The 26,544-nt window shown below is 48.7% G+C and overlaps 1 protein-coding gene across 14 annotated transcripts in view; it reads left to right on the forward strand.

The window, feature by feature from the left end:
- Window positions 1–26,544, forward strand: part of LOC119167769 (SH3KBP1-binding protein 1) — a 433,186-nt gene that overhangs the window by 213,681 nt on the left and 192,961 nt on the right. For all 14 annotated transcript variants that reach the window (XR_012884068.1, XM_075865768.1, XM_075865770.1 and 11 more), the window contains one exon: window positions 16,633–16,748. Coding sequence is in view for 13 of the 14 variants with exons in the window: in XM_075865768.1 (XP_075721883.1) it covers window positions 16,633–16,748 (116 nt within the window). In the remaining variant the exon portion in view is untranslated. The remainder of the gene's footprint in view (window positions 1–16,632; window positions 16,749–26,544) is intronic.

Consider the following 26,544-nt stretch of genomic DNA (forward strand, 5'->3'; position numbering starts at 1 on the left):
AGCCTCTTACACCGACGCAATTACGACTCCGATGGCCGGCAGTGGTTACTCGTCATACCCTGCAGTCTGCGGTCGGAGATATGTGAATCTTTCCATTCTGATCTGCAATGTGTGCACTCTGGGGTATCAAAAACTTACCACCGCATTCGACAACGCTACTTCTGGCGCGGGATGTACCGCTACGTGCAGCAGTTCGTTCGCTGTTGCCTCACTTGCCAACGCCGCAAACCGTCGGCACACATGTCGCACGCCGGTCTCCAACCGTTACCTTGCCCTGACCGCCCCTTTGGGCGCGTAGGTATCGATTTGTATGGACCACTTCCTCTGACGTCGGCTGGTAACCGCTTGGCCATCGTCGCCGTAGACCATTTAACGCGATACGCCGAAACCGCTGCTCTCCCTGCGGCTACTGCGCACGATGTTGCGTCCTTCCTGCTGCATCGATTCATACTGCGCCACGGACCACCCCAAGAGCTTCTCAGCGGTCGAGGCCGTGTCTTCTTGTCGGAAGTCGTCGAAGCCATTCTGACGGAGTGTCATTCTGTCCACCGCAAAACTACTGCACTGCTTACCACCCGCAGACGAATGGCCTCACCGAACACTTTAACCGCACCATCGGCGACATGCTCTCGATGTGCGTCGCTGCAAACCACTCCAATTGGGACAATATACTGCCCTTCGTCACCTACGCCTACAACACCGCCCCTCAGAGCATGACCGGTTTTTCACCTTTCTACTTGCTGTACGGAAGGCACCCGTCGCACATCATGGACACGATACTCCCGTACACGCCGGATCCATCTGAGTGTGCACCCATTTCTGAGACAGCCAGGCTTGCCGAAGAGTGTCGTGAGCTTGCCAAGACATTTACGACACATGAGCAAGAGCGGCAGAAGAGTATCTGAATGGCTCCACTACTTCTGAGCCCATGTTTCTTCCTGGTGCGCTTGTATGGCTCTCAATCCCGACCTCTGCAGCTGGCCTCTCTTCCAAACTACGTCCCAAGTACGAAGGCCCCTACCGTGTCATCGAGCGCACCTCACCCGTCAACTATCTGATCGAACCCGTTTAACAATCTTCGGACATGCGCCGCCGTGGGCGCGACATTGTCAACGGGGAGCGCCTGAAGACTTATTATGACCCGCTCATAGTAACAAGCTGTTAGGTCGCCAGGCGGCTCCCTCTTCGACCCCGGGGTAATTGTAGCGAAGCCTTCGAACTCTGAGATGGGTCGAACTCTTGAGTACCTCCTAGTGGGGCTACCCAACAAGGACGTTGCTCGCGCTGAGAGTCCGTGCTTGGCCGTGACTGTCGCCATTTTGTATGCTCGCTAGTTGCCGGCTAATAAACGCCTTAACAAGTTTATTAACTATCGGTGATTCCACTTGTTGCTTCCTGTACTGCGGTTGCAGTAAACGGTAGTTTTGTTTTCAAAATCTGTACACATTGGCCCTGTGCATGCCTTCAGAAATGTGTCGTTGCTGTCTGTGGTCTCGTCTACCATGGTTTTGTCCGCAGTATTGCAGCAGAGTCAGTGTATGTTGAATGCATGCGTACTTTCGTGGTCGCTTATGATCACGTGGACGCCGCATTTGTGTTCACAGCAGTTGTCTCAGAAGATTGCTACACATGTACTATGTGTGCGTGTGCCTTCGTGACGCCGTGGTTGTCATTCACAACCGCTTTTGTCTTGGTATGAAAAGCGTTGTTAATTTCGCGCTCTGTCTTGTTACGATATTGTTACCACATATGTAATTTAGATATGTGCACCTGTGTAGTGGGGAACAGGGTGGTGGCAGAAGAGGACGTTCGGTTGATGGCAAGAGCTCGCTGGTGCGCATTCACTGCTGTATATCGTTCAGTCGACGTTACATCGGCTCTGAATAAACCCCTCTCGTAGACGTAACAGAGTGGTGGAAGTGCTGGGTACGGCATGTCGACGTACCACAGAGCCACAGCTGTTCAGAGTTCGCCGAAGCCGTAGTCTTGCCGGTCTGCCACCGACAACAACCGTCATGGCCGAGAGCGAAGGTCGGGAATCAACTCCCTCGACTTCGCGCAGGTCTACGCTGGCTACACCTAGGCATCACTACATGGAACCCCGCCCGTTCGCGGGAATGGCAGAAGATGTGGACGCGTGGCTAACGCACTACAAAAGGGTGAGCCGGTACAACCACTGGAACTCTATCAATCAGCTGGATAACGTAGCACTGTTTCTCACGGACACTGCCCTGATGTGGTATGAAAACCACGACGAGTCTTTGACAACGTGGGCTCTTTTTTCTCAAGAACTGAAGAAGTGTTTTGGTGACTATGATTCAAAAAAGAAAAGTGCGGAGCGGACTCTGGCTGGAAGAGCTCAGACTCCTGGAGAAACGTGCGCTGCTTATATAGAGGACATTTTTAAGCTTTGCAAGATTATAAACCCGCAGATGTCTGAAGAAGACAGGGTCGGACACCTCTTGAAAGGCATAGCGGAAGACGTTTACAATTTTCTGATAGGCAGGGATGACCTCACCTCTGTCTCCGACATCCAACATCACTGCCACACGTTTGAAAAACTGAAGACTCGTCGCATTGCCCCGAAATTCGGTAGGCTGGCAAATGTGATGTGAGCCCGCCCACCGACCTTGCCACTACTATTCGGGCAACAGTGCGTGAAGAGCTGCAGCGACAAGGTGGTGGGGTTGACGAAGCCATTCCTCATCCACCTACCAATCCACCCTACTACACGGCGGCGTCATGGGCTCCTTTTCCATCATCGGTATGTATGACAAACGTCAGCGAAACCGGAACTCCGTGGCCACGTCGTGAGTCATTCGCAGCTGACCAGCGCTATGGCCAACGCCTTCGTCACGGCCCCGCCACACAGAGGTGAGCAGCCCCCGCTCAGCAAGGTCGTCACCGACCCTTCACAGCTGAGCGGTCTCAGCATTGGTTCGGCGGGCGTCCTCTACCAGTCTTCTACAACTGTGGCTTCGAAAGCCACATTGCCAGGTATTGCAACTACCGGCAGCCACCAAGGTACGACCGATCACCGAGATATAACCGTTCCGGCGTTACCCGAGCACCCACATTCCCGGAAAGCGCGTCTTACGAAATCTCAGGACCGCTACAAAACCAATCTCCGGCCTCTGACCGCAGTGTGACACCACCGCCTGCCCCTCGCACCAACCGATCACCGTCTCCTCGGCGCCGCCACTGCACGCCTCCTACGGAAAACTAGCAGTCGCTGCCGTTGGAGGTGAGGTCGCCGGACAGTCTTCGATTTCAATAGACATACCTCCGTTAGCTTCCATGTTTAGAAATAAGGTTCGAGTGCTTATCGATGGTGTACCAATAATGACGTTGGTGGACACAGGTGCAACCGTGTCAGTGATGAGTTTAGTTTTTACGCGCCTCCTTGGACGAAAAGTTATGTTTCATTGGGACCGTCCTGATACGTTTCGTGGAGTGAGTGGAGAGGTGTTACAACCTGTTATGTCTGCACTGTGACTGTTAGTTTGGTGTGCCAGAACTTTGTTGCAGAGTTTGCTGTTCTCCCTCATACTATGCATGACGTTATTCTGGGACTCCATTTTTTATGGCAGGAAATAAATCGTCTGATTCACTCTGGCCCTCGCCAAACTAAGGAACTGGAGCCCGTAGTGCATAATGAAATACTTAGCGGTGAAAAACTGGCAAATAATTTGAACAAATATTTCACGACGCTGGTCTCAAATAGCAAGCATGTGTGGACAAACGCTGTATTTTGCAGTTTATGGGCACATCAAATATGAAGTCTGCGTTCTTAGAACCAGTAACGGAACAGGAAGTGCATTCCACTTTTTTAGGCCTCAAGAATAGTAAAGCGCACGATATTGATGACATTCAAATTAGCCCAATTAAACACGTACTTGACCTTCTAGTGCCTCCACTTACGTCTCTGTTCAACTTGTGTCTAGCCACAGGAGTTTTCCCCGAGAAAATGCAGCACGCTAAAGTTAGTGTGTTGTACAAATTGGGAAATAAGAATGACTTCTCAAATTACCGTCCAATCGCAATATTGCCTGTTATTTCTAAAGGGCTAGAAAGGGTTATCTGTAAGCAAATTATATCTTTCTGCGATAAGCATTCTTTGATTGCGTCAGAACAATTCGGTTTTCGTCAAGGTTTATCAAGTGAGCACGCTTTCCTAGCACAAAAAGAAATTATCTTGAAGGGATTTAGGAAAAGAAGCTAACACTGGGTATTTATGTTGATTTTTCTGAGGCGTTTGACAGAATACATCACCAAACTCTGTTTACTAAACTAGAACATTATAGTTTCCGGGGTGTAGCCCTAAATCTCGTCAAATCTTATCTAGGGAATAGAAAACAATGTGTCAGCATTAAAGATAAAAGTTCTTCGCTATTAGACATAAACACCGGTGTTCCGCAAGAAAGTGTGTTAGGTCGTGTTATTTAACATCTACGCAAACGACATAGTAAGTGTTAGCGAGAACATGAATTTTCAGTTTACGCCGATGACACAAGCTTGTTCTTCCAATCCGACGACGTATCTAATCTTAGTATACTAGCTTACGACGCGCTAGAAAAGCTACAAAAATGGAGTGAAGTGAATTCTCTTGTTATCAATGCTGCTAAAACAAAGGCTGTTCTATTCAAACCAACAAATAAAAAAATATATTCTAGCTTAGGCTTACATCTCGGTGACAAAGATATTGGGATTGTACAAGACGTTGAAATATTGGGGGTCACTCTCAGTGAAGACTTAAACTGGGATTCGCATGTGTATGATGTTGCCAAAAAGCTTGCCAAGGCATGTGGAGTGCTTTCAAAATTCCGAGATATAGTTTCTGCAAAAGTTAAACTCCTCATTTATAATGCTTTATTTCACTCGCACATCAATTACTGTACCCTCGTCTGGGGAAACACCACGCGAAAGAACAAATTAAAATTGATCAGGCTACAGAAGAAGGCAATAAGACATATTGCAGGTGTTCCATACGACGCTCATACATCAACATTATTTACAACATATAACGTGCTCCAAGTAGAACAACTGTACAATTTCAATCTCTTTGCTAAATACGAACATGGTTTGAAAAGTAAAACCAATTTTCTGACACTGTGTCAGCTCAAAGAGTCACCCGCAACACCTTACAACATAAGGAAAAGAGACACATGGCAAATACCGTTTTTGCGAACGAATTACGGTTTTAAGAGTCTTAAGCATATCATGCCGAACTTTTTGAATCACCTAAACAACAAAGGCATTACGCCTGATACGCTGACAAACAAGCAGTGGAAAGAATATTTAAGTAGCAACACTAGAGAGTCTGGGAATGTGATCAATTAATCTCGAGTTCATTTTCACTATGTATTACTTTATAGTATCATATTCAATTTGATAATTATTTGAATAGAAGTGCATTTTTGCCTTTTCGTATGCACATGTGCAAACATGAGCTGTTTCATGTATTTGTGTTTTCGTAATGCATACTGTTTCAAGGTAGTGTTTCTTAAATATATAAATTATGTTCTTTTGTATTCCTTCTCACTTTGTTCTCCCATATTATGCTGCATTCTTTTAGTGTTTACGATTTTACATTATGTCTGCAGTTGAAATTTTCTACTAAATTTGTTGATATTTTACTTGCTTGTGTTATGCGTTCTTGTACTTTTTCTGTTTTACTTGCTTGTATTTTATTTCTTTTTTTACATCATCACGAGTCTTCGGCCAATCTGCTCAGGGTCAGGAATCCCGTCAAGCTGCTTTTTAGCAGCTTTTAATTCCTGTCCCTGCATCTTTTTCACTTTTTAATCTTATTTACATTTTGTTTTGTGTTGACCATTGCCATTATATGAAAATATTGAATCACTGTACTTTAACATGAATGCTGAAAAAGATTGCTAAATAAACTGAAACTGAAACTGAAGCTATGTGGTGCCACTGTCAATTGTTGCACAGGACAAATTACAGTAGATTCCGATGTCCCAGTTGCGTTTATAGAAAACTCGCCCTGTCAGGAAAGTGCTCTTTGCGTGTCTGTGCCGCCATTGTCTGCGAAATGTGTCCTTATTGTCTGTTCACCTGCAAGCGAGAAAACATTTGACGCAACTGTGGAGCCCGTGCATCTCAGTTGCATAAAGAAGACAGTTTTAATACCCTACTGCACACTATCGGTTGTGCAAGGGCATACTGGTTTATGGATGATTAACTGCTGTGACGAACCAACAATGCTGCCGGAGGGTCTGAAACTTGCAGAGATTCGTGAACACCAAGTATTCTCGCTTGCCATCCTTGAAGAAAGCAGCGATTGCCCGGATCAGACTCATTGCGATAATCTGCACGCCAGGGACACCACTATTATGGCTATGATTGACAAGTCACTCAGCACCAAGGAACGTAATGAACTGGCGAGTATTCTGCGCAAACATGCCGGTATTTTCGATTTCGCTCAGCACAATCCACCGTCATTTCCTGCTTCTTGTATAAAGCACCGAATCGACACGACATCCCACAGACCTCTCCCACAGTAACCATATCGTGTATCGCCTTCGGAACGCACAGTGATCAATGAACAGGTTTGCCAGATGCTCAAGAAAAATGTAATTCAAGAATCATGTAGTCCGTGGGCCGCTCCAGTAATTCTAGTGAAGAAGAAGGATGGGACATGGGGATTTTGTGTTGACTACCGCCAACTCAACGCCATTACTAAAAAAGATGTATACCCACTCCCGCGGATTGATGATGCTATCGACTGTCCATCATCGGCCTCTTACTTTTAGTCTGTGGATTTGAGGTCAGGCTACTGGCAGATTCCAATGCACGAGGAAGACAAGGAAAAAACGGCATTTGTTGTAACAGATGGACTATTTGAATTCAATGTGATGCCGTTTGGACTCTGCAACGCACCTGCAACATTTGAGCGCTTTATGGACAACATTCTGCGTGGATTGAAGTGGGAAGTGTGTATGTGTTACTTGGACGACGTTGTAATTCTTGGGCCCACCTTTTGTGAGCACAGCACGTGCCTTAGCCTCGTGCTAGACTGCCTAAGCAAAGCTCGCTTGGTGCGATTAGGTGCGTTTTGGAGAGCGCTAAACACTCGTCCTTGGACACTTAGTAGACAAAGAAGGCATACAACCAGATGCTGTCAAGACAACCGCAGTGGAAGCATTTAAGCAACCTCATTCGGTGAAAGAACTGCGCAGCTTTTTGGGGCTTTGTTCATACTTTCGCTGATTCACTCCTGGCTTTGCCAATATCGCATACGCGCTCACGTGTCTGCTTCAGAAAGGTGCGCAGTTTGACTGAACCCCTGAATGTGAGTCTGCTTTTTCGGAGTTGAAGTTTCTTTTGACGTCTCATCCTATTCTTCAGCATTTAAATCCTCTGACTCTCACTGAGCTTCACACAGACACCAGCGATATTGGTGTAGGTGCTGTCCTGGTTCAAGGCTTGGATACCCAAGAACATGTCATAGCGTATGCAAGTCGCTCACTCGGCAAGTCCGAGCGTAACTATACAGTCACAGAGCAAAAATGCCTTGCAGTAGTCTTCGCAGTGCAGCGCTTCCGGTCCTACCTGTACGAACGCCCCTTTACCGTCGTGACAGACCATCATTCTCTCTGCTGGTTGGTCAATCTGCGTGACCCATCTGGTCGGCTGGCGGGCTGGGCACTTCGTCTACAAGAATAGGAGTTCACGGTTTCCTATAAAAGCGGCCGACGTCACACTGACGCAGATTGTCTTTCGCGACTACCGCTTCCAACGGCGGAATGTGACGCGGACAACTTCGACACTTACATCGCATCACTGGACCAACCATTACCTGATGCCAAGACCTTTAAGGATGAGCAACAAAGGGACAGCACCATACAGCAACTTCTTGCTACCAAACCAAAATCATCGCCTACACGCTTCTGCATCTGAGACGGGCTAGTTTACAAAAAGAACTACTCCAGCACCGGCTCACAATATCTTCTGGTGGTTCCGAAGAGTCTTCGCGTTTATGTCTTGCAGGCTATGCATGATGTTGCGAAGCCACCTCCGAATCCCACCGCTGACCTCCACTGTTGCGAAAGACGGACGGATCCCGCCGAAGCCACCACTGTTGCGAAAGACGGGGACGCCGACACGGCCCCGAAGGCGCCACTGCCTTCAACTCCGCCGGGAAGGTCACCAGCCGTTTGGTAGCGTATGTTTCTCAGCTCGCGACTGCTTCTGCGCAGAGCTGATAAGACGAGCGGACGAGACGACGGTGAGTTAAACAAGGTTTATGTACAGCATATATACAGAGGCGTTACAATTTCGGCACTGGGGCCGACAGAGACTCGAAGAGCCGAGCTCTCCTCTCTAATACATAGGTCAACTTTTCGCCTAAGACCGCTGCTCGCGACACGCCGCAGGGCTTCTTTTATTTGCACCGGGTCCAACCAAAATGTCCAATCAGAAGCGCCGCTGGTCGTCAGGGCAGACTCCTCCAATGGGGTCGCCGCGCCATGCGTCAGACCACCAGACACGAGGACGCCGGCTCGCTGTCACGTGCGCAGCTGACTCAATGCACGTGGGCCAGAGAGGCGCCGCGCGTGTTCACGCCGTCGAGTTGATCGCGCCAGGCGGACTGCGGGCTGGCCTTGACCCAGATTGCCTTTTTCAGAGGCACGGACGTTTGACGAGGACTCGCTGGCATAACAGCACCCCCGCCGCCAGACAATGCACCGGAAAGACGAGCTGCTTCCACGGGGCTCGGATGTCAGGTGCGCTCGTTCGCCAGGTCCCTCCAGGTTCGCCTCCAGGGCCATGGGGAGAATACAGCTCCAAACTGTTCCGGGAACACATCCCATTTTTGACGACGGATCCCAGCTCCACTGGCTTGTCGCCACAACTTGTCGACCAGCTTCACTCGTCTCTTCTGACCATCTTCGGTTTCAGCACTTGTCGATGGTTCTGCAACTTGCCAAGAACGGATCGACAACAGACAACACACGACACACGCAAGTGCCTTCGGTCACCCGACAGAACACCAGACAAAGTATAGTACAACATATACCTATCTACGTGTCTATCGGAATTTTGTTCCCTCTACATCAAGAGGCACATGTGGGACACAAGACTCTTAAAATGACAACTCAATTTTTTTTTTTTCCCACGTACAACAACGTAACGAATTAGAATACCACAAAGTTGGCCCCTTGAGATCACTCTGAACGAGAGCGCTCAGCCCAGGTCGTGATGAGGTCAAAATTTTGCCCCGAATCGCCAGCGAGAAACCGAAAGGTTGAGAAGGTACTAACTAAACGCACGGCTCAATGCGTCTGCATTAGCGTTTAGCCTTCCTTTTTTGTAGCGAACGTCAAAGTTGTGCTGTTGGAGTATCATGCTCCACCTCAGTAACCGGCCACTTTTAGGCGACATGTTATTTAACCAGGTTAGAGGACAGTGGTCCGTTTCAACCACAAACCTCGAACCGGAGACATAACAAGCTAGCTTTTGAACGGCCCACACGAGGCAAGCGCATTCCTTTTCAGAGGTACTGTACGCCTCTTCCCTGCCGCTGAGTTTTCGACTTAAATACAAAACTGGCCTTTCGTTACCAGCACCGTCCTCCTGGCACAATACAGCTCCCATGCCGCGATCACTCGCGTCGCATTGAATCACAAATTTCTTAGAGAAATCGGGTGCCATGAGAACAGGCTTTTCGCTTGGGGCCTGTTTTAGCTGGCAAAACGTAGTCTCCTTTTCTGAGTCCCATACTACTTTAACCGGCTCGGACTTTCGAAGCGCGTCAGTGAGAGGGCTGGCAATGCTAGAGTAATTTTGCACGTAATGCTGATAGTATCCAGCCAGGCCCAAGAATGCCCTTATCTCTGATTTTGTGGTTGGTCGTGGATAGTTCACGGCAGTGGCTACCTTAATTTCTGAAGGTCTACGCCGGCCACGCCCCACAACGTGCCCCAGGTAAGACACCTCGCCACACCCTAGGTGACATTTAGTAGGTTTCACGGTAAGGCCAGCCTTTCTCAACCTGTTCAGCATGACGCGTAGATGCTCGACATGTTCTTCCCAGTTGTTGGAGAAGATGGCGACATCGTCAATATACGGCAGAGCGAACTCGGAGAGGCCTTTAAGAACGCGGTCCATTAAGCCTGAAAAACAAAAGGGTGCATTTTTCAATCCAAAGCTCAGCTTAAGTGGTTGATACGTTCCAAATGGAGAAACAAATGTGGCATAGCGGCTGGCACGCTCTGTAAGGGCGACTTGCCAATACCCTCGCACGAGGTCTAACGTGGAAATATAGCTGGACTGTGACACAGTTTCCACCCTCTCCTCTAGGTTTGGTATCGGGTAAGTTTGGTCTCGAGTTATTGCGTTAAGACGCCGGTAATCGATGCATGGCCTCGGATTTTTTCCTGGCACCTGAACCAATATTAGAGGGGATGTATAGTCTATAGTCACTCTCGCCCGGTACTATGACTCCCAACTCCAGCATTTTATCGATCTCCTCTTTCATGATCTGCTTTTGCACGGGGGAACAACGATACGGCTTGCTACGGATTGGCTCCTCACAAGTTAGCTCGATATCGTGCTCGATCACCGTCGTGTTTCCGGGACGGTCCGAAAACACGTCTTGAAACTCGGAAACAATCTTTCTCAGGTCCTCCTTCTGGACTTCACTTAACCTAGGCTCTAGGTTCAACTGCTCCAAGATTACCTCCGATCCCCTTTCGATTACATCACTAGAATTCAAAATTTCTTCTCCCTCTTCCTCTGCAGCATTCAACAGCAGATTTACGACCGCTTGACGTTGAACGTATGGTTTCATCAAGTTACTGTGGTAAATTTTGTTCGGCCGCCTTCCTAATTTCACTTCATAATTGGTATCAGAAAGCTTCGATATTACTTTGGCAGGCCCTTCCCAATGAACCTCAAGCTTGTTCTTTTTGGACGGCCGCAGCAGCATTACTTGACTACCAACTTCAAATGTGCGCTTCTTCGCCGATTTGTCGTAGTACTCCTTCGACAATACTTGTGCAGCCTTCATGTGGCTTTCCACAAGATCTTTCGTTTTTCCAAGCCTCTGAAGGAGGTCTAGAACATACGCAACTACATTAGGGTCCTCATCGAATCCCTCCCAGGACTCGCGTAGCATTTGCAATGGTGTTCTCAAACTCCTGCCATACACAAGTTCTGCAGGGCTAAAACCAGTGCTCTCATGAGGAGCTGATCTTAAAGCGAACATAGCGGGAGGAATACACGCTTCCCAGTCGCATTTGTGCTCGTAGCAGAGAGCTCTCAGTATCCGTTTCAGAACGGAATGCATACGCTCTACCGGATTAGATTGCGGGTGATGGATCGAGCTGTGCACTACTTTTATTCCACATTTATCTATAAAGGTAGAGGTAAGGCAGCTGGTGAAGACACTACCATTGTCGCATTGGATTTCAGAAGGAAATCCGACGCGTGCAAAAATGGATAGCAGCGCATCCACGACATGAGGGGAATTGAGCTCCTTAAGGGGTATCGCTTCCGGAAATTTTGTGGCTACACAGAGAGCCGTCAGGATGTACCGACAACCTTGCCTTGACTCTGGCAATGGCCCGACTATATCAATTACTAGGCGCCGAAAAGGTTCTGTGATAATCGGCACAAGCTTCATGGGTGCCTTCCACTTGTCCATGGATTTCCCCGCTCTCTGACAAGTGTCGCATGAGCGCACAAAGTCTTCGATATCCTTCCAGCATTTCGGCCAATAAAACTGAAGGGAAACTCTAGCCTTGCTTTTTTTTATGCCGAGATGCCCTGCCCATGCGTTTTCATGCGCCAGTTCCAATAGTTGGCGACGATACTTTTGTGGCACTAAGAGCTGCTTATACTTGCGACCTTGCGCATTTGTGTAGCTCCGATACAAAAGCCCCGCTTTCTCAAAAAAAGAAACATTCTTTTTCTTTTTTTCTAAGTTTACGCTTTCCATTAGCGCTTTAATCGAGAGGTCCTCACGCTGCTCTCGAATGAGCGTTTCTCGATCAACCCTCGACAGCTCACTCCAACTTTCCGCTACAGGCGAGAGCGTTGCAGCCCTCTCCCTCTGATCCAATGGCGCCATGTCGTCTCCCCTTTCTACGGAAACCGCGCTGGTCGGTCCGGCGACGGGCCGCTCGCGCGACTGTTCACATGACTCACGCGGAAAGTTTCCTCTCTGAGGTTCCGTCGACCCGCCGACAAGGTCACTTGAGAGTTCACCGCTTTGAACAAGGTCAAGCTCTTGCGAGAGCTTCCGCGCTTGCGATCGCGTGAGGGCCATGTACGCTAAGTTGGGGAAGAACGATTTACCCTGCTCTTTGAGAAGCTGCTCTGAGTTGTTGGAGAAGAGATAAGGAAAACGATCGGGAAGCGCGGCAGACACAGCCGCTTCGGTGCGAAGCTTACCGAACGGGCCTTCAATGACAACCGTGGCTATTGGTAAACAAGCACTCTGCTCCTCGGCGACTTGCCTGATCCACGCGCATTCTCCTGTAAAGTCGTCCGGAGACACCAATGAAGAATGGACAACATCCATGGTTGCCGCGGAGTCTCTAAGTGCTCGACACGCTTTCCCATTCACACTAATTTCTTGGATATACGGCTCCAACAACCGCATGTTCTTTTCCGATTCTCTAATTGTTGCAAAAGCAAACTTTTGCTTACAGTTTATCGCGATGTGCCCTTCCTTTTTGCAGTTGTAGCAGATTAGTGGCTTCCGTGATTCAAACGCCCGTGTGGTATCAGTGCGTTGTTTAGAAACCTCACTCGATTTTTCCGCTTCTGTTTTCCCTTCCTCTACAGTGTCCTTTGTAAGAGACGGGTCCTTTTTGAAATTACGGTGCGGAGCGGGTTTCCGTTGATCAGGTTTCTTTGAAAAGCCCTCTTTTCTTTCATCCTTTTCAACGCGCACTGCCCTGCTATGCAACTTTCGGCGAGTATAATACTCCTCAGCTAACTCTGCTGCCTTGTTTAGCTGTACTTCACCAAGTTTGTCCTGCAGCCAAAGTTTGACATCCTCCTCGATGCAGCGGTAGAATTGCTCCAATGCAACGCATTCCACCACTTTATCGCGGTCGTCATAAACACCTTCGCCCTTGAGCCATTCAATCAAATCGGCTTTAAGACGAAACGCGAAGTCAACGTGTGACTCATTCCCCTTTTTAGCATACCGGAACCTTTGCCTGAAAGCCTCGGGTGGCAACTTATAACGTCTCAAGAGCACTTCCTTAACCTCGTCATAGCTCTCAAACGCTTCCCTCGACAAGCAAGTTATCGCGTCGGACACTTCTCCGGGAAGAAGAGCTAGCAGGTTCCGCGCCCAAAGAGACTGCTCCAAAGCATTTCGCTCACAGACGTGTTCAAACTTGACGAGATACTTCGCCATGTCCTCGCCTACTACGAACGGTGGCAGTTGATCCCGAATTCTAATACCGCTGACCTGAATCGTCGGAGAAGCTGCGCTAGGCGCCTGCGAACACTGTAGGGTTGCCAATTCTATTCGTTTCATCTAGAGGCGCTCCTGTCTCTCGGCCTCCTCGCGCTCGCGACGTTCTCTCCTTTCAGCTTCTTCACGTTCGCGAGCTTCTCGCCTTTCAGCCTCTTCACGTTCGCGAGCTTCTCGCCTTTCAGCTTCTTCACGTTCGCGAGCTTCTCGCCTTTCTTCACGTTCGTGAGCTTTTCGCCTTTCAGCTTCTTCACGTTCGCGAGCTTCTCGCTTTTCAGCCTCCTCGCGGCGTGCTTTGATATCCACCCAGGCCTCATCGACTTCCTCAGCCGACACTCCCTCATCCTTCATGATCTCAAGGATCGCTTGCTTTCGTTTCGCACGGCCCAAAGTAATGCCGAGTTCCTCACAAATTTCGATGAGTTCCTTCACTTTAAGGTTCTCCATCGTTCACACTAGCCTCTTGCTGTTTGCCCCTGTTAACAATTTACTTGCCGTACCCACTATAAGTCAACTAGCAAGACGCGCAAGCAATTTTTCACTCTCCCGTGTTTACCCCCTCTGCATTAACTTTGGTTTCAAAGCACTTCGACTTTGCTTGAAACGATCAAAGCTCACTCTAATGCTTCACACAGCCCTTCTCTAAACTACTACAACCTGAGCTAGAGTAGTCTGGTGAACTGAGGGGAAAACATCAGGCACTCACCGCATCGATGTCGCTGACGCCGGCCGATCCCACCGCTGCCACCACTGTTGCGAAGCCACGTCCGAATCCCACCGCTGACCTCCACTGTTGCGAAAGACGGACCGATCCCGCCGAAGCCACCACTGTTGCGAAAGACGGGGACGCCGACACGGCCCCGAAGGCGCCACTGCCTTCAACTCCGCCGGGAAGGTCACCAGCCGTTTGGTAGCGTATGTTTCTCAGCTCGTGACTGCTTCTGCGCAGAGCTGATAAGACGAGCGGACGAGACGACGGTGAGTTAAACAAGGTTTATGTACAGCATATATACAGAGGCGTTACAATTTCGGCACTGGGGCCGACAGAGACTCGAAGAGCCGAGCTCTCCTCTCTAATACATAGGTCAACTTTTCGCCTAAGACCGCTGCTCGCGACACGCCGCAGGGCTTCTTTTATTTGCACCGGGTCCAACCAAAATGTCCAATCAGAAGCGCCGCTGGTCGTCAGGGCAGACTCCTCCAATGGGGTCGCCGCGCCATGCGTCAGACCACCAGACACGAGGACGCCGGCTCGCTGTCACGTGCGCAGCTGACTCAATGCACGTGGGCCAGAGAGGCGCCGCGCGTGTTCACACCGTCGAGTTGATCGCGCCAGGCGGACTGCGGGCTGGCCTTGACCCAGATTGCCTTTTTCAGAGGCACGGACGTTTGACGAGGACTCGCTGGCATAACAATGATGACCCAACATCCGGTCATCTAGGCACAGCGAAAACTCTTTGCCGTCTTCAAGTAAGATTGTACTGGCCCAAAATGCTCCAGACGAAGGAACAGTACGTGTTTAACTGTAACGAGTATCAACGTCATAAGCGCCCAACAAGTGCTCCTTTAAGGCGATTACATCCGGTGTCGCCCCCTAGAACTTCATTCGAGCAAGTCGGGATTGACCTCCTTGGGCCCTTTCTTCGGTCTTCTGATGAAAAGCGCTGGATAGTCATCTGCACCGACCATTTAACACGATACTGCGAGACAGCTGCCATACCATCGGCAACTGCAGCCGATGTGTCTTCCTTCATGCTACGTTTCGTAATTTTTCGGCATGGACCACCCAAAATTGTAATCAGGGACAGTGGCCGACAATTCACAGCAGACTTAGTGAAAGAGATGCTTCGTATTTGTGCCTCAAATTTCCGGCACTCTACACCATATCATCTCCAAACCAACGGTCTAACTGAACGAACGAACAGAACTTTCTCGAACATGCTGTCTATGTATGTCGCATCAGATCACAAGGACTGGGACAGTATTCTACCTTTTATCACATATGCATTCAACACTGCACAGCATGAAACTACCGGCTACAGTCCTTTCTTTCTTCTATATGCTCGACCACCTCGTCATCCCCTGAATACCATATTCCCGTGTTTGGACCACCATGATCCCTGCACATTCGAGCAGAAGAAGCTAGACGCCCTGCTTATTTGCGCAATCTTGCTTCGCAAGACCGCTCGAAGGCACATTTTGACCACTGACGCCGACACGTGACGTACAATCGCGGCGACCTAGTGTTGCTGTGGACACCAACTAGAAAACGCGATTTGAGCGAGAAACTGCGAGCGCACTATGCGGGGCCTTATCTTGTTCTAGACCGTATCAGTGATTTAGTTTACCGCATAGCGCGTCTCCATTCGAACGGCCGATGGTCTATTCGAACGGCCGATGGTCTGCAAAAACTGAACTTGCTCATGTTGCACGTTTGAAGCGCTTTATTCCTCGAGAGACTGTTTGACGCGCCCAGTGGGCTTCGTCTGCGCGGAAGGAAATGTTACCACATGTGTAATTTAGGTATGTGCACCTGTGTAGCGGGGAACAGGGTGGTGGCAGAAGAAGAGAACGTTCGGTTGATGGCAAGAGCTCGCTGGTGCGCGTTCACTGCTGTATACCATCCAGTTGACCGTTACATCGGCTCTGAATAAACCCCTCTCGTAGACGTAACAATATTTTGAGAAAATCTTGCATTCATGCGCCCCGCTCTTTCATGAATGCAAGGTACTCTCACGATATCGTATCAAGGCAGAGCGCGAAATTGATGAGGCTTTTCGTATCGAGACGAAAGGAAACTTGTGCGTCAGTAAGCCTTGTCTTTCTCCTCAAAAAAAAAATATATATATAATGTTTTGGGTAGATTACCTGTACATTTCGACTCGTAGCAGATTAGTTTTTGCCTTTCGGTCTTATGTGCACGTAATGGTTTTTGTTTTTGTTCTTGTTTTTAGCTATATATTTCCAGGTGTAATAAACTTACACACAGTTGTTCGTCAGCGCTTGTTTCATGAGTTCAATATTTCTCCTTCCCGTTTTTTGCGCTGTTTCCCTCAAAGTGCATTTTTTACTGTAGTAGAGCCACTATGAGAGGGTGTTATGAGATGAGCAGTCTTTTTTGCCCTTTCCCATACTTCGAAGTTTTCAGGTGGTATGCTTTTGTTCTTTGTGCTCAGGTGTGTTCCACCTGAGCGTTGCTGTGGACAGCCTGTTCTTCATTGGAAGCCAGTTGGTTGCTCTGAGTCACCTGGGCAAAGTGGGTGTCTGGCACGCCATGACTCAACACTGGCAGGTATTGTGAGAAAAGAAAAGGATGCTGCATTCATTGATTTATTCATCAATTGGGTTGTCTTAGGGGAAACTCGAGTCTCTTCAAGACATTGCTACGAAGCACTCCTGTCAAATATCTGGACTTTGTTTTCATAGCCTGAATCATTTGCTGTAACTATACTTTTTTTGTAGCTAATATTGGCCTTTGCACTAATATATACAGTTGTGAAATCAGTGGGGAAACAAAGAAAAAGTTTCGCTATCTCTAGAATTTCATTATTATAAAATAACACAGTACAAACAGGGAAAGATTCAGCAAAGCAAAATCCTTTGGCTTGCTTTCTCAATCCTTGTCAGGCACTTAAGAGGGGAGGTGGCATTGAAAAAAAAACTTTTTTTATTTGTTGACCTACAGCAGTGAAATTTGGTATGCATACTCATAAGTGTCTCGAATAGGGAAATATGCAGTTTCATCTTGATAGCTTCAGTAGTTCTAAAGTTACATAATGCTACACGATCCAATTACATGGTCTGCTCGTTGAAAGCCTAGCGCTACAACAAAACATGCCAGGAAGCTGCAAATGATGTTGATCTTTACTCAAAAGAAATCTACCGGGTATGGCACTCCCAGAATTTTTTAATAGGTTCTCTTTTTTTTTTAGAGTTCATCATGGCTGCCGACTCACATTGTCAGAAACAGTGGCACGGACAAATCATCGTCTAGAAAAATAACAGGCCCATAAAACAGAAATTGAAGATTGCTGTACCCACAAGCAGTGTTCAAGGATTCAGGAAAAAAAAACAGAATCAAAATCAGTCCAGTCATTTCCATGCTGCTCTTTCAACGAGCTATGCACAATGTCCAAAACATACTTGTGAGAAAAAGCCTGTCAAAGTTTTCGACAAGCTTTTTTCAATGAACTTTTTTGTTTCTCGTTCGATATTGATGAAACTTGGCACAGACACTAAGAATGACCTCACAGTGCTTCCGTAAAAATTTTGAAGCGATACCACAAATACATCACGAGAAACAAAATTATTTCTTTATTGAACCATGGGGAGGGACTGAGCATAATGTAAAAAAAAGACAGTATTGAGAAAACTGCGTTTAAAGTTTCAATTTTTCTTTGCGTCTCTAAGACACCTAAAAATTGTGATCTCAGGTTTGTCTTGTGATATTTGACTTCTTTTCATGATTTACAAAGAACAAGTAAGGATTTCAAACCAAGTTCTTTGTATGAAGGAGTGGTGTGATAGGCATGACAGAAAAGATTGGAACTGAATAAAACCATATACTGAAATTATTGCACATATTTTTTGCACTGAAGTTGTAATTAGCGTAATTAAGTACTTGATTGCAAATATTCACTGAACTTTTCTTTATTTGGAGAGAGGTTTATTGCATCAGAAAAATGGATCACACCATGACGGCCTATGCCTTCTTTCTAAATAACAAAGTTATGGGCAGAAGACTGGTAGCACAGGAATTTCTAGCAGTATAATTAATGACACGAAACGGGCATATAAAAATTCGTGCCCCTGATTCATACATGCTCTTTCGCCGCTCAAGCTGTGAAACGCATCATCATACAGCCGGTCGCGGAAACAATCTACAGCAATTCATTAAACTCGGAACATTCATATATGCACGTGGCGATATCAAGCATGGCTCCAAGCACTCTGAATTCCATCACAAAAGCTTATTGACAGCACTGCATATGACCGTGGGGTGCGCGGCCGCGTGGACAGTGCAGCCGGCGCACTTGCTGGCGGCGTTCGATGACGATGCACGAATTGTGCAACTACGAAGACAAAAAATCGGCACACATTGCACTTGGCATTGCATTTTCGAATGACGACACGCAGAACTGCTAGCCCCTGTTCTGAGCGATCCTTGGCAGTGAAGGGGGTGGGGGGTGGGGGGGGTGAAGAGCTTGATTGTGTTGTCCGCTGCGGATGCGTAAAATGCCCGTACGTGATTCAGAGGAGCTAGCGAGTGATGTGGTACATTCCTTGCGAAGAAGCACGTCGCCAAGAGTGCACTTGCGCGTCGTTCCTGCCCGCAGTCTCTCTGTCAGCAGAGTTAGGCCTAAAGCCGACTCCGATGACGCGCTGCACTCGTAGACCGCCGCGTGCCACTCGTAGTAATCTGATCGTGCATCTGGGGCGGCCACTCGTAGTAATCGGATCGTGCCGCCACTTTCAGCTTCATTGCTTGTGAAGAAGCACGTCGCCACGAACGCGCTAGCGCATCGTTCCTGCCTGCAGTCTCGCTGTTGGCGGAGTTAGGGCTAAAGACGACTCCGATGACGCGCGGCGCTCATAGACTGCGCTCCCGCTCGTAGTAACCTGATCGCACATTCGCTTACTGCTCGTAACTAAAGCGTAGTTATCTCTTAAGTGATAGTCAAGCCGTGAACACTTCATGAAGAAGTGGCGATTTTCGAGAGCCATGTCCTCGCGACGCACAAGCAGCAGACGATCTCCCGGAGCGAGCATCGGGCCAATGGCGAGGCGAGCAGAGGCAACATGGCAGCCACGGCCAATCAAGGGCCTCAAAACGACCTTCAAACATTTGCTTTTTGCTCGCTTGTTGTTTGTAAACGATCCCAAAGCCGCGTCCTCCCTTAAGGGGGGACGTGGTTTTAGTACCGCGAAAAATACTAAAAAAATCAATTTTTGTGAAAATCAAGTCTTCAGTTTGTGAAACCCTTTTCTATCCGATTCCAAAATATCTACACTGAAAACTGTGTAGAAGTGTTTCAAAAAATTCGTTTCACCTTCCTGGTGAAATGAAGTGATGGATGGATGGATGGATGGATGGAAGGTCGGTCGGTCGGTCGGTCGGTCGGTCGGTCGGTCGGTCGGTCGGTCGGTCGGTCGGTCGGTCGGTCGGTCGGTCGGTCGGTCGGTCGGTCGGTCGGTCGGTCGGTCGGTCGGTCGGTCGGTCGGTCGGTCGGTCGGTCGGTCGGTCGGTCGGTCGGTCGGTCGGTCGGTCGGTCGGTCGGTCGGTCGGTCGGTCGGTCGGTCGGTCGGTCGGTCGGTCGGTCGGTCGGTCGGTCGGTCGGTCGGTCGGTCGGTCGGTCGGTCGGTCGGTCGGTCGGTCGGTCGGTCGGTCGGTCGGTCGGTCGGTCGGTCGGTCGGTCGGTCGGTCGGTCGGTCGGTCGGTCGGTCGGTCGGTCGGTCGGTCGGTCGGTCGGTCGGTCGGTCGGTCGGTCGGTCGGTCGGTCGGTCGGTCGGTCGGTCGGTCGGTCGGTCGGTCGGTCGGTCGGTCGGTCGGTCGGTCGGTCGGTCGGTCGGTCGGTCGGTCGGTCGGTCGGTCGGTCGGTCGGTCGGTCGGTCGGTCGGTCGGTCGGTCGGTCGGTCGGTCGGTCGGTCGGTCGGTCGGTCGGTCGGTCGGTCGGTCGGTCGGTCGGTCGGTCGGTCGGTCGGTCGGTCGGTCGGTCGGTCGGTCGGTCGGTCGGTCGGTCGGTCGGTCGGTCGGTCGGTCGGTCGGTCGGTCGGTCGGTCGGTCGGTCGGTCGGTCGGTCGGTCGGTCGGTCGGTCGGTCGGTCGGTCGGTCGGTCGGTCGGTCGGTCGGTCGGTCGGTCGGTCGGTCGGTCGGTCGGTCGGTCGGTCGGTCGGTCGGTCGGTCGGTCGGTCGGTCGGTCGGTCGGTCGGTCGGTCGGTCGGTCGGTCGGTCGGTCGGTCGGTCGGTCGGTCGGTCGGTCGGTCGGTCGGTCGGTCGGTCGGTCGGTCGGTCGGTCGGTCGGTCGGTCGGTCGGTCGGTCGGTCGGTCGGTCGGTCGGTCGGTCGGTCGGTCGGTCGGTCGGTCAAAAAGTGAGTTTGAGGATTTGTACTTTGCAGTGAAAAGTTTAATTTTCACTCGTGCCTTGACTTTAGCCACCAATCAGATAACCTCCTTCTAGTTAAGTCTACCCGCTTAAAGTTTATTTTGCCCTTCCTGTCCCTGAACCCCAGTGCTTGGGAAAACTCTGCGCCATCATCCTGAACTACAGGGTGAAGCCCCTTTACGGAACATTATCAAGTGTTCGGCAGTTTCTTCTTCCTCTCCACACGCACAGCATACTATGTCTACCCCTTCGTATTTGGCCCGATATTCTTGGTTCGCAGTTTTCCCGTCCTGGCCTCAAACAGTAGAGAACTGCCCCGAGTATTATCATAGATCCTTTCCTTGGCAATTTCCTGCTTAAAAGTTGGATAGATCTCTAGTGCGGACTTCTTAATCATGCCCATTCTCCACGTGTCAGTCTCCGTTTCCTTCACTGTCTTCTTAACCGATAGTTCTTTTTGGGTTGGCCACCTGCTGTTTTCTATGTATTTACCAGTCAATTTCCTGGTTCGCTTCCTCCATTTTGTATCGACATTCTTCATGTACAAGTAGCGGAAAACCTTCCTAGCCCAACGCTCCTCCCCCATTTCTCTCAATCGCTTCTCAAATTTTATCGTGCTGCTAGCTTCCCTGCCCTCAAATGATGTCCATCCCATATCACCTTGTACTCCCTGATTTTGTGTATTCCTGTGAGCTCCTAAAGCAAGCCTACCTGTTCCACGTTGCTTAATTTCTAATCTTGCTTGAACTTCTGATCTCATGCACAAGACCGCATTGCCGAACATCAGTCCAGGAACCATGACCTCTTTTCATATTCGTCTCACAACATCATACCTATTGTAATTCCACAGTGCCCTATTTTTCATCACTGTTGCATTCCTGTTACCTTTAGTCGTCACGTATATTTCGTGTTCCCCCAGGTACTCGGTCCCATTGCTTATCCATATGCCCAGATATTTGTATTTATCTGTTATCTCTAGCGTGACCTCCTGTATTCTAAGCTCACTACCTTCGTTGTCATTGAAAATCATGACTGCTGATTTTTCCTTACTGAATCTAAAATCTAACCTATCTCCCTCATTAATGCAGATGTCCATGAATCTCTGCAAATCTTCCTTGTTGTTGGCCATTAGCACTATATCATCTGCGTACATTAATGCTGGTAGTGCCTGATCAATGAGTTTTCCTTGTTTGACTAAAGAGAGGTTGAAGCCCAGCCCACTTCCCTCTGATTTTGCCTCTAATCCTTGTAGGTACATCATGAATAATAAGGGTGACAGGGGGCACCCCTGCCTAAGCCTCCGTTTTACCTCTGCAGGCTTGGATACCTGTTTTCCTCACTTTATAACTACCTTGTTACCTTTGGTGATATCCTTTAAAAGATTAGTGACTACATGTTCCACGCCTGCCCCGCCGCGGTGTTCCAGTGGCTAAGGTACTCGGCTGCTGACCCGCAGTTCGCGGGTTCAAATCCCAGCTGCGGCGGCTGCATTTCCGATGGAGGCGGAAATGTTGTAGGCCCGTGTGCTCAGATTTGGGTGCACGTTAAAGAACCCCAGGTGGTCTAAATTTTCGGAGCCCTCCACTACGGCGTCTCTCATAATCATATGGTGGTTTTGGGACGTTAAACCCCACATATCAATCAATCAATACATGTTCCACGCCTAGTGTGCCCAGTATTCCCCACAATTCCTTTTGAACCATGCTATCGTATGCTCCCTTGATATCCAAAAATGCTAGCCACAGGGGCCTGTGTTCCTTTTCTGCTATTCCGATGCACTGCATCAGTGAGAACAGATTGTCTTCCAACCTCCTGTGTTTCCGAAACCCATTCTGCAGTTCCCCCAGCACCCCCTTATCCTCTATCCATGCCTGCAGTGTTTCCTTTATAATCTGCATCGCCAGCCTGTAGACCACTGATGTCACTGTTATAGGACGGTAGTTGTTTATGTCAGGTTTGTCCCCCTTTCCTTTATAGATCATGCTCATCCTGCTAAGTTTCCATCCATCGGGAACTTCACCATCGATTATTATTTTGCTCGCTGCCTCTCTCAAAGCCTGCTTAGACTTCGGACCCAATGTCTTTATCAGCATAATTGGAATGCCATCTGGGCCTGTTGAAGTACTACTTGGAACCCTCTTCTCAGCCCTTTCCCACTCTCGTTGTGAAAATGGAGCCATCGCACCACTTGATTCGTCCTTGTCTATTGTGGTGCATAAAGTACTTCTTTGTTGAAATTTTTCTGTCACTTTTGTCCTTATATATTCAATAGCTTCGTCCCCTTCTAGCCTAGTACCTTGGGCTGTAGTTATAAAACTGTGCTCTAGGCTCGTCTAATTTCTTAGGGAGTTTAAATGGTTCCAAAATTTCGCAGCTGCCTTTCTATCTTTTTTTTTATTTATTTCTGCCAGCCACCGAGCTCCCTTTCTTCTAATCTTTTCATTGATCAGAAGGGATGCATTCCTTCTACAGCTTCGAAAGGTTTCCCATTTTCTTTCAACATCATCTGTCGGTTCACCCCGCTGCTTAGCATGTCTGTGTTCCCTAGAGGCTTCCTCACGTTTTGCTATGGCTCTCTTGACTTCCTCATCCCACCAACTTTTGGGTTTGTGTCTTCTTTTCCGGGGTGACTTGTCACGTGTCTTAGCAAGCTCTAGCTCAGAGTCTAATTAGATTCCTATATGTTCACACTGTCTTAATTATCCTCCGTGATTACTTTCTCAATTTGTTTAGTGGCTATTTCAATTTGCCTTTCTGGATAAAAATTTGCCTGTAGTTGCTCATCTTGTCTCCTTCCCACTTTCACTGCTCTTCCAAAACTTAGCTTGATACGTTTGTGATCATTACCCAGGCTTCTGGAGCCACCTTCATCCATGTGCATTCCCTTGAGCTCATCATACATCCTATGTGACATCAGTGCATAATCTATCGTTGACTGCAGCCTTCCTACCTCCCATCTTATTTGCCCTTCACACTTCTCGGTACTGTTGCAAATGATCAAATCAAGCCTTTCACACATATCCCTGATCATTTTGCCTGTCGGGTCGGTATACCCATCTATATCTTCTATGTGCGCATTAATGTCTCCTAGTATAATTATCTCGCACTCTCTTCCTAACTCCTGAATGTCCTTTGATATGCACTCTACCATTGCCTGGTTTTCCTCTCTGGCCTTTGCTCCCGTCCACAAGTACACAAAACCAAGGAGTGTCATTTGACCTGCCACTTTCCCTTTTAGCCATAAATGTTCCTTGCACTCCTGCTTGACCCTTTGCCAGTGTGTACTTTTATGAATGAATGCCCCAATACCACCCCCCTTTCTGCTGCCTTCTGTTCTATTACAATATTCCCACGCGTAGTCCGGATTGTTCGGAGGTTGTTCCATGTCCCTGAGATGTGTTCCTACAAAACCGTATATCATCGGCCTCTCTTCCCTTAGCTGTTCTTCTATCTCTTCCCACTTCAGCCTGTTCCTACCACCCTGCATGTTAATATACCCTATGTCTGAATTGGCTCGGCGCTTGTGGTTACGTCTATTTATGCCCCGGACTCTACCTATCTTAGATATTGGTGCCACTTAGGAATCGTATCTGTCCATACCACCTGTCGAAGAGTCTCCGTGGTTGTTTTCCTCGTTACTAGGTATCCTGCACCCCGAAGGGCTCGCTTGCCCCCCAAAAAGCTACTGCGCGACCTGCAAGTCACCAACCCACCTCATGACCTAGCCGCCCATCAAAGTGAATTCTGTCTCGTTGAAAACCACCCCACTTATGCACGTCTATGTTTATTTCCACCACCTTAAAGCCTTTCTCTCGACTCATCCACCATATCTCTTGGTTTGCGTTGACAACCGCTCTTTGCAGGTTGCTATCATGCACCGGTACCTCCGGTATCGTGCATATCGCTACCTGTACCTGAGGACAAGTGGCGCGCATGTCAGCGACGCTTTTCACCAGTGTGGTTGCTAGTCCTGCTGTATGTTAATTTAAGACATCTTTCAAACCGCCTGAAATTATCACGAGGTTTTGTTTGTCAGCTGTAGTTTTGAGTTTTGTGCTCGCTTGCCTCATGACTGCTTCCAGCTTGCGTCCTGGGAACGCCCCTACTGCAACCCTCTTGTCACCTCTTACCCTCTCTTTGATGGCTTCTGTGCATCGATTTAAATTCGAGTCCCCGGCGATTATCACATGCAGTGACTTTTCAGCTGGAGTGTCCTGCACCTGGGGGCTACTTGCACCTGTGACGCGGGCTGCTTTGTCCCCTCCCAGCCCCACCACTACCTCGCTGAAGCTCGGCCTTGCGACAGTTGAACCGGCTGAACCTGTTTTTTCCAAACTTGTTTGCTCTTCCTTCTCCACCGTTCTGGTTGCCGGTTCCCTACTGTTCTCTCGGTAGGCCGCTTCTTTGTTCAGCTTCGCTAGTGCTTCCTCGGTGGACTTCAGTCTTTCTCCCATTACCCTCGTTTTCTCTTGCTCTGTCGCCAACGCAGTCTCGAGCTCGGCGATTCTCATCAGCAGTTCACTCTGGGCAACCATCATTTTCTCGATTTTTTCCTCGACCTCACATTGCTTACACTTCGCGTCAGCCTCTCCTCCATCCGCTTCTACGCTTGGGTTCACTTTCAAACCCACTCCACATCCTGAACACTCTACAGTCTTTTTAACCATGTCTTTCTGACACCAATTGTCCCTATACTCGATAACTACTAAACTCGAGCCCTGCACTACGAAAAAAAAAAGAAAGTCTAAGCTCTGCTACAAAAATTTGCGTGTTCAATGTACGCGCACCTCCCCCGCGGGGTGGCAAAAGAAAAACAACAACAAATTCAAACACACACACCCGCACTGACTAATAAATACCTGGTGACTGGCCCCCGAAAAAGCCGTACCATAAGATAAGTGCACGCCATCTGGCGCCATCTCTTAAGCATCAAGCGTACTATTGCTCAGAGATTCAATTCAATCCAAGCCAAGCCGAAGTGGCCAGTGTGCGTTGCGGCGTGTTTTGTATGTTGTGTCGGTAATCTTGTCATGTTATGAGGCGATACTGAAGCTGTATGGCTGCTTTTAAGTTGCAAGTGATAGATCATGCACTAAACAACGGCAACAGGGCCACCGGTAGGCCCTTCGGAGTCTACGAGTTTTGTGTTCGCTACTGGGGGCGGCAGCTTAAAGCCATCAAGGCGCGTTGGGCCTGCTGTGTGCCTAAAACTGGGATTGATGATAAACTTTATTTCTTCAGAAGGAAACTGCGGTGATTCTGTTAAATAGCCATCAGCCCAAAACTGACATCTCACGCTTACCTTTTGAAGGCTCCTGTTGAGCGACGCTACCGCTACGCTCGTAACATCCGCAAGCTTTGCGTACGGTATTCTAATTCTCGACTATTCACTTCCACTTTTTGTGTCTTTAATAAATCTTGTCTTGTGTTGTATCTCTGCTTTTATTGTTGAGGTAAGTTCTAAGTAGTACTTCTTAAAGCTTGCTGTAAGTTGCTGGTGTGAGAATCCCGATTTGCGGCCACTTCGTTTTCTTTTTCGCTCTGTACGTTTTCGTGGAAAGTTTTCCCTGCGTAATTCTCGCACCCCCAACTTTGCATCAGTTTTCCGGCAAAAAAAAGTGCGAGGACTATGTGAGTAAATACGGTACCCTTTAGTTGGGAGCTGTAAGCGGATGCACGATCAGATTAATACTAGCGTGACACGTCATCGGAGTCGTCTTTAGGCCAAACTCCGCTGTGTGAGACTGCGGACAAGAACGACGCGCTAGCGCTCTCATGGCGACGTGCTTCTTCGCAAGCAACATAGCTGTAAGCGGATTCACCATCAGATTACTACGAGCGAGCGCGTGGTCTACAAGCACGGCGCAACATCGCAGTTTTCTTTAGGCTTAAGTCCGCTGACTTCAAGATTGTGGGAAAAAATGACGTGCTAGCATACTCGTGGCGACATGTTTCTTCGCAAGCAACGAAGCACATCACTCGCTA

This window comes from Rhipicephalus microplus, chromosome 6 (assembly GCF_043290135.1).
Source record: "Rhipicephalus microplus isolate Deutch F79 chromosome 6, USDA_Rmic, whole genome shotgun sequence".
Taxonomy (NCBI): Eukaryota; Metazoa; Arthropoda; class Arachnida; order Ixodida; family Ixodidae; genus Rhipicephalus; species Rhipicephalus microplus.